Genomic DNA, 13,110 nt, shown 5'->3' with positions numbered 1-13,110 from the left:
TAAATCTAGCTAACCGCGGTTAGGCCTGACTGATAATAGTGATATATTGGGAGAGTGATTCATCTCACATCTCTCCTCATACCACAGGAATAGACTAGGTCTAACGTTACAGCCTTTATATGGACACATTCACAGAATATGACAATTTCCAGATGTGTTCCATAAAATGTGTTCCAGGGGTGGTGGTCACTATTTATCAAAGATTTTTCATTCTTTTTCATCCCACAGGCTTACAGCTCTTGACGTTTCAGCGGTCACAGTCTGTTGTGTGTAGTCGGGGAACTTATCGCCTCATCATGAGGATTGCCATAGAAGGATGTGGCCACGGTGAACTCGACAAGATATACGAAACAATTGCCTTCGCAGAGCAAAAAGAAGGTAAATCATCACTCTACTAACACTAACTTATCCAAATCAGTCTTAACTCCATACCAAAAAGAGAAGAGCACAATAAATCTATTTCATTTTCACTAAAATTTTCTCTCAGATCATGCTAAATTTTTCTTTGTTTTCTTATTTTCATAAGGAGACTGCACATAGATGTGAAGCAATGCACAAAATGCTATAGGAGTGTTGATACACTTCATCATGCCTTATTAATCAGTTGAAAATTGAAACCAATTTGATCATTTGAGATATTGTCACATTTCTGTGTATATGCTCCTGTAAAAGAGTAACAATGGTAATAGTACATGTATGTTGCTGAAGAATTACTTCTTCTGAATAAATGTATTCATTATGCGATATACAATTAATGCAAAATATACCTGGATTCAGACAAGTTGTTGTTTTGTCTTTATACAGTTTTTCAGCTTTCATGAATTGTCTGACTTCTGTGTATATTGTCCTTTGGTATGTAGATATTGCAGTCCATAGTATCAAATGTTTCACTCTCTGTACATAATTTAGGGTTGAGATTTTTGTGTGAGTATTGTGAAATAAATATGATTGCAATGATTCTAGAAATTATATCCATATCTCTCTGTAGAACATTACTTACTGTAAAAGTGGAAATTTTCGCGCATTTCGCGCAACCAGAAACTAGCGCGAAAATAAAAGCAAGCGAATATTTTTGCTTGCCATATGTGCCTGTGCGTGATGTCTTGATTCTGCGGAATCAAAAACACGCGAAACTCTTCCGACCCGGCCAAGCGAGAAAAATTAGTCACGCAAAAATATCCACTTTTACAGTACATGTTAATATTGAATTTACTGTGACACCAGAAATGTTCTTGTGCCTGAAACTTTCACAAATGTCATGTGGAGCCAAGATTCAAGAAAGTAGAATGCATGCAATTTGTTTTTGTCTATGATACATGTGAAAGTTTTTTTCTATGACTATACACAATGCATTGAATGCTGGTTGAGTATTTTGCAAAAGTTTCATGCTGCAAAAAAGGCCATCAGTTCCAAGTTGCGAAAGTTGCATGCAGCAAATGTTTCTGGTGTTACAGTAATCAGGAAGTATTTTACTTGTTTGTCTGGCTTTAGGCATAAAGGTGGACCTGCTGCTGTGCTGTGGCGACTTCCAGGCAGTTCGGAATGAGGCGGACATGGAGTGCATGGCAGTCCCCAAGAAGTACAGACAGATCAACACCTTTTACAAGTGAGCATCCTGTATTGTCATGCTCCTTTTTATTAAACCCTTATTGTGATGTGTTTGCTATTTGGCACACACAGGGGGAAAGCTCTCTTTATTGATTGGTGTGGATGTCTGGAAACTAATCATCAATGAATAGAGATTACCTAATCCCCTAATCTGTATTGTGTCATCATGGCCTTCCGATTGGACTGGGGCACATTGTGACTCCAGAGTGAGCTTGCTATTAAACTTTACAGCTAAGTCAAGATAAGACGTATCACTGAATGCTATTGAAAGAGCTTGGGAAGATAAACAAAGTTCCTCTGTACAAAAAGAAAAAGAAAAAGAAAAAAAAGGGATAAACACCCTTTGAAGCATTGGGACACCACCAGAAAAAACAACAACAAACAAGTGAAAAAAACAAATACAAAGTGTGATCATATGAGCAGTAAAATGTAAAAGCTGTGTTAGAACAAATATTCTGACATTCCTGATAAGTATGTGCAAGTTAGCAGACACTTAAAATTCACAATTCAGTTGTTAGTCCTATATACCTACATTGGTGTTGGTAGTTTCTAGCAGTCAAAGTTGGTTGCAAGTTTTAGTAGCTGTACTTAATGTTTGCCTGTCCCTACAATCCATTATTTGAAGTTTGTATAGGTTGGGCAGTCAGAGCAAAATTAGTCTTTATAAGATGTCTCAAACACTCATTTGACTACAGCCATCTAGACTTTGTTACATCACAGGCAAAATGATATGCTGTATACTATATGTTGTAGTATGTCATTCATTTCTCTATCATGTGGAATTAGGAGTATACAATGTCATTTCTTTAAAAAGACACCTTGTGCATACAATAGAATTTAAAGTGAAAGATACTGTAACTATATTTTACAATACATACAATTGATGAGAAGAAAACATGTTATCCCACACACCTCAGTTCATGTGACAAGTACTGTAGATGGTTCAAGCCAATGTTTTATGGCATGATGTGCACAACTTATCTCCTAGCCGATGGAGAATGTGAGCCATGAAGTTGACATGTTTTTATAACTTGGAAGTTGATGCTGGGAAATCACATAGATCAGTGCTGCAATTATGCAGATTTGTAGAGCCAGTATTCAGCAGAGGAAAGTCTGTATAATACTTGCTTTATGTGATATTGCAATTACTAGTTTATTCCTTTGAGTTTGACTTAGATAAAAAAATCGAAACCAAGTTTCCCTCTTGTCTCCTAGGTACTATTCTGGTGAAAAGAAAGTTCCTGTTTTCACCATATTCATCGGCGGAAATCATGAGGCTTCAAACTACCTTGCTGAGCTTCCATACGGTGGATGGGTTTGTCCGGGAATTTATTACATGGGTATGTTGTGCTTCTAATTTTATGAATAAGTGTAGAACATTATTAGAATTTCATTTCAGTAAATTTCAGTAGCAAAGTAAGTAGTAGTGTGTGTCATTTACAACTTTAATAGTGCTTGACATCATATTCTCTGTTCATCCTTCAAAGTAGGTTTGATGGGCCTGTTATGCATTGTATCTTTAGCTGGAAGAGTGCTTTTAAATGTCTTGCCAGCGCTTTGCCATTCTTTTCCCTTTAGAGGACTCATGTGGAGCTTTCATTGTGGAGTTATTCATTGGCTTTGCCCGTGGAGACCCATATAATAGGGAGCTTTAGATTTTAGACGCGCGGACGTTCAGAGGAAAAAAAAGATGTTCTGAGCGTGCGCAGAAGTGCGCGTCAAGTCGATCTATTTTTAGCTTGCGTCACCTGAGTTTTTCACTACGCATACTGGGCTATTTTTACATCCGCACAGTTTGCAACGTAGAGAGCTACTTCATGCATCGATCATATGGGGGCGCGATTTTATTTTTTATACGTTGCGTCCCAGCGTAATCTAAAGCTACTTTTCAGCACGACACAGGGGAGAGGAGAACGTCCATCGCACTCGTCGTCTCAAACATCCGCGCGTCAAAATCTAAAGCTCCCTAATGTTTACAGACAGCAATGTGCAGACATTGTAAATGTGTATTGGTCAATTACATCTCCTGTGCTACTCACTAAGTGATCACACATTTTTCATAGTGGCGTGGAAGTTTGTTTGTTTGTTGTTAGGTTTTTTTCCACTCAAATAATGGGGCAAGTTTATAATATCCTTACCATCCTACACCTATCTTCAGTTGTCCTTACAAATCCTGTATGGGCCCCTCATAATGTAGACAACTCCTGTAAGTGTTTTGCGACGATAGTCAAGGATTATTCTGTGCCATCTGTAAAGAGTACGCATGCGAATGGCTGCCACAAGATGTGTGTTGCAAAGATTTGAAAGAGCCCTGTTGAATGTGTGACTGCTCTGTCCCGGCACTGTTACCCTCTCCAATGCCTCACCCCCCCCCCCCCCCCCCCCCCCCAGACATTACTCATATTGCCAAGACCAATGATGCATATATGTCATCTTGTATAAACTATTACCGATCACGCAGGCTATGCCAGCATAGTGAACTATGGAGGGGTGAGGATCGGCGGCCTTTCGGGCATCTTCAAGAAGCACGACTACAGGAAGGGTCACTTTGAGCGACCTCCGTACTCTCCAGACGAGATGCGCAGTGCTTACCACGTCCGGAACTTGGAAGTCTTCAGGCTGAAGCAGGTGAACTACAGTGCACTCCCGTTATAACGAAATGCTCGGGACCGGCAGTTTTCTTTCGTTATAACGAAATTTCGTCATAACCGAACAATACAATATATAACGAAAACAAGGAAACCACGTATATATATAAACCGTGTATCATATTCTGTTTGCTGAATACTCATCATACACTGGAAAGCTATGTGAAATGTGATGGGATAACTCTATTATTTTTTATTACAATAATAAACGCAAGTTCCCCTCAGAAACTGTGCATGACACGAGGAGAGAACACACACTGATGTGAAGCGTTCGCCCATGCAGAGACGCTATATACTAGTATATGCTTGTTCCGCTACATATTTTCGAAAGCAATTCGCATTTCGTTATAACGGAGCACATTTCTTTTGTTTTTCTTTCTCTCTGGCGCTCGGAAAAGACTTCGTTATAACGGAAATTTCGCTATAACCGTGTTCGTCATAAGCAAATTTTGTACCATAGACTTTAATGGTGATAATTTTGGGACCAGAAGATTTACTTCGTTCTAACGAAATTTCATTATAACCGTATTCGTTGTAACGGGAGTGCACTGTATATAAGTTTAACATTGTGTGTTGAGGGTGGTAGAATATGTGGTAGATGTGAGTTTGTCCTTCTAAAATCTCGTAAAAGATGTTTTGGCAGTGAAGACAGTAGGCCCCTATATGGTTTTACAAATTGTTGTGTTCCATTTTACTGCAAGCATGGGTTTCATGTTAATGATTTTATCATGATGAAATGCTAGTGTCCAAGCATCCATGAAATTTCTAGAATCAGAAACATGAAAAAAACACGACACATTTCTTTATTTGAGCTAAATCCCCTCCGTCCTTTTAACATGAACATTTCCCAAGCTTAAACTAAAGATGCATTGAATGCAGAGAAATTAGTGGAATGCGCGTTGAAAGTTTTAGAAATTTTCACAGTGCATCCACAATAAACATGGAGAAAATATAGGAGGAATTTCACAATTCTTTTGCACATTCCTGTGATTTGTTATTGAGATATGCTACTCTGACAAACATCATTTTCCATGCCTTTTGCAGGAACAAAGGTGTGTAAGTGTTATGTTGATGTCCTGGAATAAATGGAAGTGTTGTCCCATTTTTACACACAGGTCCAGCAGCCCATAGACATCATGATGTCACATGACTGGCCCCGAGGCATCTATTACCATGGCAACAAGGAGGAGCTCCTGCGCAAGAAGCGTCATTTCAAGGAGGAGGTCATGAGCAATACACTCGGTGAGTCGGGAAGGGCCATTTAAAAAAAAAAAACAACGACAAAAAAACCCCACAAAAACTGCCATTGGTGTGGGGATGGAAGGTCACCAATTGACTGACCTCATTACGAACCCATCAGCCACCTGAAGGCTCTAGTGTTATGAAAGACAAAAGGAAAGGGGGGGTCAAAGGTCATAAAGAGCAAAAGAAGCTTTGCAGGGAAATGGAAGTCTGATTACTAATCTATCTATCTATCTATCTATCTATCTATCTATCTATCTATCTATCTATCTATCTATCTATCTTTTTATCCTATGCATTTACCTATCTATCTATCTATATATCTATGTATATCTGTATCTATGTACATGTTATGATTCACTTTCATCTCTTGATCTTACAACAACAACAAAAAACGATTTCAATGAACAAGTTTTATCAGCAAATGACTAGACTTGGTGACGACAGAATTAGTGCCAAGTGCTTTGCAGGGCTCATACAGGTCAGGGAATTTCAAAATGCTCTCTCCAGAAGCAAAAAGTCAGAGAAAGTTAGGGAATTCATCCATCCTACAAACATCAGATTTGACCCTAGCTTAGGGTCAAATGGGGTGTTCATAGAAGTAACAATATCAACTTGCAACACATACACAAGGAGAGAGTAAATAAAAAAAAAATATGCAGATTCAATCTTGATTGATGTGGTATTTTACCAGCTTGGTTATCCATCCGCCACAGGTAGTCCCCCAGCGGAAGAATTGCTGCATGACCTACGACCCGACTACTGGTTCTCGGCGCATCTCCACGTCAAGTTCTCGGCCCTAGTTGAACACAGAGTAAGTCATGTCCTGTAATTGTGCGGTGAATTCTTTCTCGGATAAGGATTTACAGACCCCGTAGCCTGATAAGACTATGTATGTGTTTCCAAGGCCCAGTTCTTTGTTAAAACCATGGATATTTGTAATCAATTGAAAATTGCATTCAACAGAAGTGCAAACACACGCAAGACTGAACATCTCTAATGGGATTGTGAATCCATTAAGAAATGAAGTGTAAGCTTTAGTGCTCTTTTCGCTGACACATAGCTCAGTTTTATCACATAGGCAGTAGAAGCTGGCCTGGAAAGAATCACTGATCCATAATTTCTCATGCTATGTGGTCAATGAAGGGCAGATTCTATTTGACTGATGTCAGGTATGTCTTATTGGTGTCGATCTCATGTTGAAATTAGAGAATTAGTGAAATTTGTTTATGTTGTTCAGTGGGAGACACGTTAGGTGATATGACACCACCTCTGCCAATTTTAGTACGTGGATGTGATTAATATCCCCTATTTGTGAAAACACAGGTAACTTTAAAATTTGCTAGCACTCCAATTGAGACCTGTGTTTGATGAAACCTGAACCATTCTGATTTATTTTTGAGTGTGTTTTACTCCATTTAGATAGACCTATTTGAATTGCACACTTTATACTCTCACTGTTAAGCTTCTTTGACATTGCTCATTCGTTTGAAATTGAACTTAAACATGAGTAAGGCTTCACTGTCATTCTTTTGATTGACCCTAAATGAAACATCATCCTTACCTATTCATTAATCATTTGACAAATGCGAGTGCTCAATGCATAACAGCGGAAACTCAGTATACTAGTAACTAGTCCTCAGGACCAAGACAATTGTTCTTTATATCATATATTTTGTTATATCAGTAGTCGATAAACAATAAAAAGGCAAGGAAAATAAATTCATTGGGACCGCAGAAATTAGTTTGTTACATTAGATCTCCTTATATTGAGTTTCCACTGTATATGTCTATAATATGCTTGGAAATGAGACATTTCAATTGTCTCCTCTTTCAGGGTAAAGATGGGTCCTTGGAAAAGACTACCAAGTTTTTGGCGACGGACAAGTGTCTTCCGGGGAGGGATTTCTTGCAGGTAAGCCACTTTTGTGGAATAACACCGGCATAGTTTACTGAAGTAGATCGCATCCTTGGGATCTTGCATATGATACATTTTATGGAGCTGCCAAGTCTTATTAATTCTGTATCATGCTGTCTGAAATCCTAAAAATCTCTTTGCGTCCTGATAAGAATACCACTAAGTGAAAATCCCTTTGATTTGAGAATTACTTTTGCATGCTGAGATGCATGTAAGATTGTAACACAGCCGTATTTCCTTTGTTGGTCTTTGAAACCTACTTGGTTTTGGTGAGGGGATGCTGGCAATTAGCAGCCCTGCATGTTTATAATCAAATGTTATACAGCGCTTTGAGCACAATGGTGCGGGAGAAGACTCAATAAAAAGCATCATTCTATTATCGTCATTATTCCTGGGGTGCTTTGGCACGGGCGTGTAAAGTGTGATGTCACAAATACTTTCTGGAAAGAGAATTCCAGAGCCCAAGCCCAATATAGCTCTCTACTTCTGGTATGGATCCCTTCAGCTACAGCACCAGGGAAGGAAGGGAAAGACTAAAAATGATACATCTTATTTACACTCAACACTCTACTTTTCCTGTGAATTGCCCAGATCATCGAGATTCCTGACAAGACCGAGCGGCCGTTTGAGTTGTGCCACGATCCGGAATGGCTTGCCGTCCTACAGGCCACCAACCACCTTCTCAGCACAAGTATGAACATTGTCCACATGCCCAACCCCGGCTACAACAGCAAGTAAGTGTGCAATTCCCAAATCAGATGTCATCTCAGAAAGATGTGGAGTGCACATAATCCTATAGGATAATCAAATCTTGGGGGGGGGGGGTGCTGATCCGCATGAAGTTCTTTATGAAAAGGAGTAATACATATGCTGTCAAAGATATCAAAAGAAAGCAAAAGTATTAATGATTGAACATCTGTGGAAGATCTTGAAAAGGAGCTGGTTTGCTTCATTATGATCTTGCTCAAAATGGTTAGCATCAAGAGCTTACTGTGATAACCAGTGAAGTTAAGTTTTTTTTTTCTCTCTCTCTCTCTCTGGGGCCATGATCCTATTTGCAAATACAAGTAAATAGATTGCTCATTTTAGATAAGAGGATTTGGTTGTCTTGCTTTAGTAGACCTTTGAAAAATACTTTTTCTCGTGACAGATGGGATTACAGTGTGGATCTTGGACAGATATCTGCCATCCGGTCCATCCTTGGGGATGATCTCAAAATTTCGGATGCCTTTGAACGAACAGTGAAAGTGTATGACCCAAACAATGTGGACCGCAATCCCAAGCAGCCGAACCTCATGCTGAACCCCCAGACCACGGCGCTGTGCTCCAGGTTGCAAATAACGGACCCCTGTGCAGCACTCATGGGCGGCTCCAGCCCCAGAGAACTCTCGGGTCCGATGCTGCCGGGCAGCCGGGAGATGGCCGAGGACGACTCCAACGATGCGGACGACGACACGTCGGAGTCGTCGCGCATTCTCTTTGAGAGTTTCATTGACTCCGAGGCAGGAGCAAGCTTCCTGGATCTCTCCGTCAACGACTCGAGGAGAAGCAACAACTCATCGCGGATGTCTGTCGATGCTGATTCAAGCGTCAATCCCGCAGAAATTTGTCTTAGTGATGAGGAAGAGCAGGAGGAGAGTACGAAAGGTGTTGGTGATAAACTTACAAAAGGAGGAGCAGGTGATGACATTCCGGACCCAGAATTTGCCGCCTCACCAATAAGGAGGACTTCCCTCTGCTTGCCAACCATAACGAAAACGCCGAGCGCTGCATCTCCGCCCTCCGCGTCACCCCTGGCAGCGCGGGAGAGCAAAGACCCCGCGGCGAGCGAGCTGCAGGAGAAGATCGCGTTTGCCGAGGTGGACGTTGAGGAGATGAAGGAACGGCTGTCCAGTCTGGAAAGCGACACTTCCGGCTTTGACTCCAGCACGCCCCGGCACGGCCAGATCAAGCGGCGGAACTTGGACGTGTACACGTCCTCCTCGCGGGATGCATCCGACGAGGCCAGCATCTCGGACGACAACGACCGGAGCGGGATGTTGAGCGACGACGCGCGGCCCGACGTGCTGACACTGAAGGGTGGGAGTGGCTCCAAGAAGTTCAAGAGGAGGAATGTTGCAATTTACACCTCAAATGACGATGATTAAAGCTGTGAGTTTGGAATACTTTTAAGATCTAGTATACATATTTGACACCCGCTGGACGTGCAACTCCTGGTGAGATATGAATGATATTACCATTCTGGTCCTCTTGTGAAAAGAAAACACATTGTCGAAGCAGAGAAAAAACATGATATATGACCATTTAGGTTCATTGACCATGAGGCTAAGGACGTAGACACAGGCAAACATATCAATATGATAGCTTTGGCCAAATAGTGTTACATTCGTGCAGTCTTTTTGTAGATAATCAATTGGTCATCGTACATGTATATATGTATGCATGGCTTGGTTATAATCAGAGTGGATGATTTTCCCCCATTGGTCAGTGCGCAGGATCAAAGCTCCTGTGTAACAAGTGTTTTAAGCCACAAATGTACAGCAAGTGGTGTGAGATAGTATCAGAAGAATGCACAAAGTTTCTCATTGTGCAGATTGGCAATTGACTTGATGCTGAGGATTTTTGTAACTTACAACAATTCCTTTGCTGATTTTCACCAAAGTGTGCATCACAGAATCACAGAGCAATGAATTGGAACAGATTTTTACACTTTTATACATTTTTATATGTAGATACTCGCTGTACAGATCTATTCTATTTTTAATTGCACAATATTGTGGCAGAATTTGGGACAATTTAATTTGCGCCCAAGTGAAAGGGAGCAATTTGAACACTCAGGTTGGCATGTGCTCGTGGTTAGAATAAAAACTGATCCGTTTTTACTTGAGTTTGTGAGTCCACAAGTAGGAATTTGTAATACAAGAAGTGCATCACTTCCCTCTATTATGCTCACATGCATCCCAGAGATATTCTTGTTTGTGATATCTGCATCATGTGATGAGAGCTACATCATACAGAGCCCTGAGATATTAAAGGTATTAGCCCACATTTGTAAACCTGCAGCAATTGGTCTCATAGTTAGCATGGAGTTTGGGTATGATTGCAGTAACACCTGTGCAAAATTTCGTTCCAATTAGTCCATTACTTTCATAAAAATAAATGAAAATGCACCGTATGCATGCGTATAACGCTCGCTAGCTCCGGTCCACGTACGTACTACATGCATGCGATGCATGTGTAAGTTACATGTACGTATAGCTAGCCCGCGCTCGTAATTCGATTTTTGGTCGGGTTGACCCGGTTTGAAAATTGATTTTAAAACGATGATTTTCTCTCTTTTATCGAATGGTATAGACAAAGAGCAACAGGTGAGGTATGTTACTGTTATAACTTGTACTTGAAGTCATATTGGACCTGTTTTATGCAGTTTTGATTTTCGTGGGTTTGCAAATGTGGGCTAATACCTTTATAAAGTTTTGTGGCTTTTGCAAGCACCTCCACTCAAACTTAGCTCAAGTGGAAGTATTCCCTGTATAAAATCAAGGAGAGATGTTCCTTGTAAGTAAAGAGTATTGAGAACAATGCGGAGTTCATTCAGGGAGGTGTTCGAGAAGGAGAAGAAACAAGTATCTCTCCTTTGTACCCATGTCCTGTGCTGCCCAGAAGTTATGCACTCTATTTCAGGTGTTATTGAATTGCTTTGACAAAAGACATCATTTCTATCTAAATATGCATCATTCTTCATTCACAACAACCGAGCGAGCAACAGTTTACTGTCTCGTTCAATATTTTTGGCAGCAGTTATTAGTGTGTTCAGAACAGGACAAAAATCAGTAAAAAATTGTACTTCTTTAACTGTAAAATGCTATGAAACAGCAGAAATATGCATTAAGTGATTATTCCATCCAAAAGATTTCACGTTCAGGTACTAAACCTGGCAAACAAAATTATGCACAAATGTGCGCACATTAAAGGGATGGTACAGTATTGGTGGAGATGAGAATTGGGCTTTTAACTTTTTGCGAGATACCAAGAAAACACTTATGAAATAATACAGAGCATACCATTGTAAGAGGAATTCAAAGTTTATTTGATGAAGATTGGGTTTGGAATGACTGAAACATCCAAAAACAAAGTAAAACAAAGCGATCATAATAAAAGGTGGGTCCCACACTTTATTGGAATCGCACTGATTTTGATATCTCAGCCATTTCAAAACCAATTTTCATCAAATAAACGTTAAATTCCTCATGGAATTACACGCTCTTTCTTATTTCATAAGCGGTTTCACATTATCTCACCAAAAAAATGTTAGAAACCTGAAATTAGGTCCCAACCAAAACTATACGATCCCTTTAAAGCATTTGTTCTGTAACATATAGCCAAAAAGTTCCACACAGGATTCCAACATTTCCTCTGAAATACAGTTTAAAATGGTTAGAATTAAGAACCTGTTATTTGGTCTCCATATCAAAACTATTTGGAAGAGCAGCTTGGAGAATGGAATGTCAAAGCCAGTGGGATGCTGAGCATTCAATTGTCATGCTTTACAACCTACAGTACGCATGAATTTGCACAAATTAGGTACAATTGTAGGGATTCCACTTCTTCTCTAACATCTCCCTGGTTCATTCACCTTCAGAACTTGAGCCTGGATCTATAAATGTACTGATAAAGAGAGGAAATCCCTGAATACTGTAAAAATGGAAACTTTGTTGTGAGAGATTTTAATGATTTCGTAGATGAGATTACCTTGGTACAAGTTTTACTGTCTCCAAAAATATCAATGCATTTATTACTTCCACAGTCATTTATTTGAGCTGAAATTCACCAACCAAAATCCACACTGTGACAATTTCCACACCTGCATTATTTGCATGTTAGGGTCATTTGTGTCATGACCATGTGCAACCTGAGATTGCTTGCTTATAAAATTGCCTTTGTGAACATTATAATGTGGCACCCTCCTTTTGTCCAGCGAGAAAAGCAAGTTCTTGTCCATTTGTTTCTATGTTTACTGGTGGTTTATTTGATCTGTTGTTGCCAGGTGCTTTTCCAAGTATGAACACATCATGTGTTTTATTTTTAGGGAGACTAACCACAGTAAAGAACTACTTCTTCACAATGTGGAAATACCATTACAGCATACAGTTTATGATTTTTTTTTTTCGCAGTGTTCATAAGTAGGCCTATCCACTGCATTTGCAAAACGAACAATGTGCCAAAATGTGCAACGGTAAAAGGAAAGCACATCTTTACATTTAAGTGGCTGCTAGAGAAAATTGTAAACTCAACAATGTAAAAATGTCATCAACATTTTGGAAATAATGTAAAGAAGTTAATAAAAGTTAGAGGTTTAATGCAATTTTCATGATAAGTAACTTCAGTGATAATTGCATACAAATATGAGACAAGATATCATCTTCTTGGTCATTGCCTAGTTGCTCTTCCATTGGCTTGTATGTAAAGATAAACATAAAATCAGTGATTTTCGTGAGTAATTCAGAAACTATGTACCGCTATCCTTCATAAAGTCTGTATCGTTGCTACCCTAGAACAGTTTGAGATTGTAAGACATATGATACCATCGTGAGTTCATGTTTAAAGAGTAGTTAAGTGAGGATATGTATGCAAACCACTGGGAAACTTGTGAGGGTGTGACACCATCCCCTCGTGTCATTTGTGTATATGGCT

The 13,110-nt window shown here is 39.8% G+C and overlaps 1 protein-coding gene across 1 annotated transcript; it reads left to right on the top strand.

Moving 5' to 3' along the window:
• The first annotated feature begins 296 nt into the window (after nt 1-296).
• LOC139726154 (lariat debranching enzyme A-like) lies at nt 297-9,754 on the top strand. The gene is made up of 9 exons (XM_071637234.1): nt 297-378; nt 1,492-1,606; nt 2,824-2,948; nt 4,070-4,236; nt 5,372-5,498; nt 6,215-6,312; nt 7,336-7,413; nt 8,008-8,150; nt 8,567-9,754. Exons 1-9 carry the CDS (start codon nt 297-299, stop codon nt 9,561-9,563), a joined length of 1,932 nt encoding a protein of 643 aa, XP_071493335.1. The 3' UTR covers nt 9,564-9,754.
• Nucleotides 9,755-13,110: the final 3,356 nt, after the last annotated feature.

Source organism: Diadema antillarum, unplaced genomic scaffold (genome assembly GCF_040938485.1).
Source record: "Diadema antillarum isolate AM-2024a unplaced genomic scaffold, OU_Dant_1.0 seq00000079_RagTag, whole genome shotgun sequence".
In the NCBI taxonomy this organism is placed as follows: domain Eukaryota; kingdom Metazoa; phylum Echinodermata; class Echinoidea; order Diadematoida; family Diadematidae; genus Diadema; species Diadema antillarum.
Note: the sequence above shows the minus strand (reverse complement) of the source record. Positions and strands in the feature narration are given on the sequence as shown.

Excerpts from the sequence above, each read along its gene's own strand:
- LOC139726154 (XM_071637234.1), top strand. The coding sequence starts at position 297 with ATGAGGATTGCCATAGAAGGATGTGGCCACGGTGAACTCGACAAGATA. Across the intron at positions 5,499-6,214 it reads GGTCATGAGCAATACACTCG|GTAGTCCCCCAGCGGAAGAA; the intron begins GTGAGTCGGGAA and ends CATCCGCCACAG. Across the intron at positions 7,414-8,007 it reads CGGGGAGGGATTTCTTGCAG|ATCATCGAGATTCCTGACAA; the intron begins GTAAGCCACTTT and ends TGAATTGCCCAG.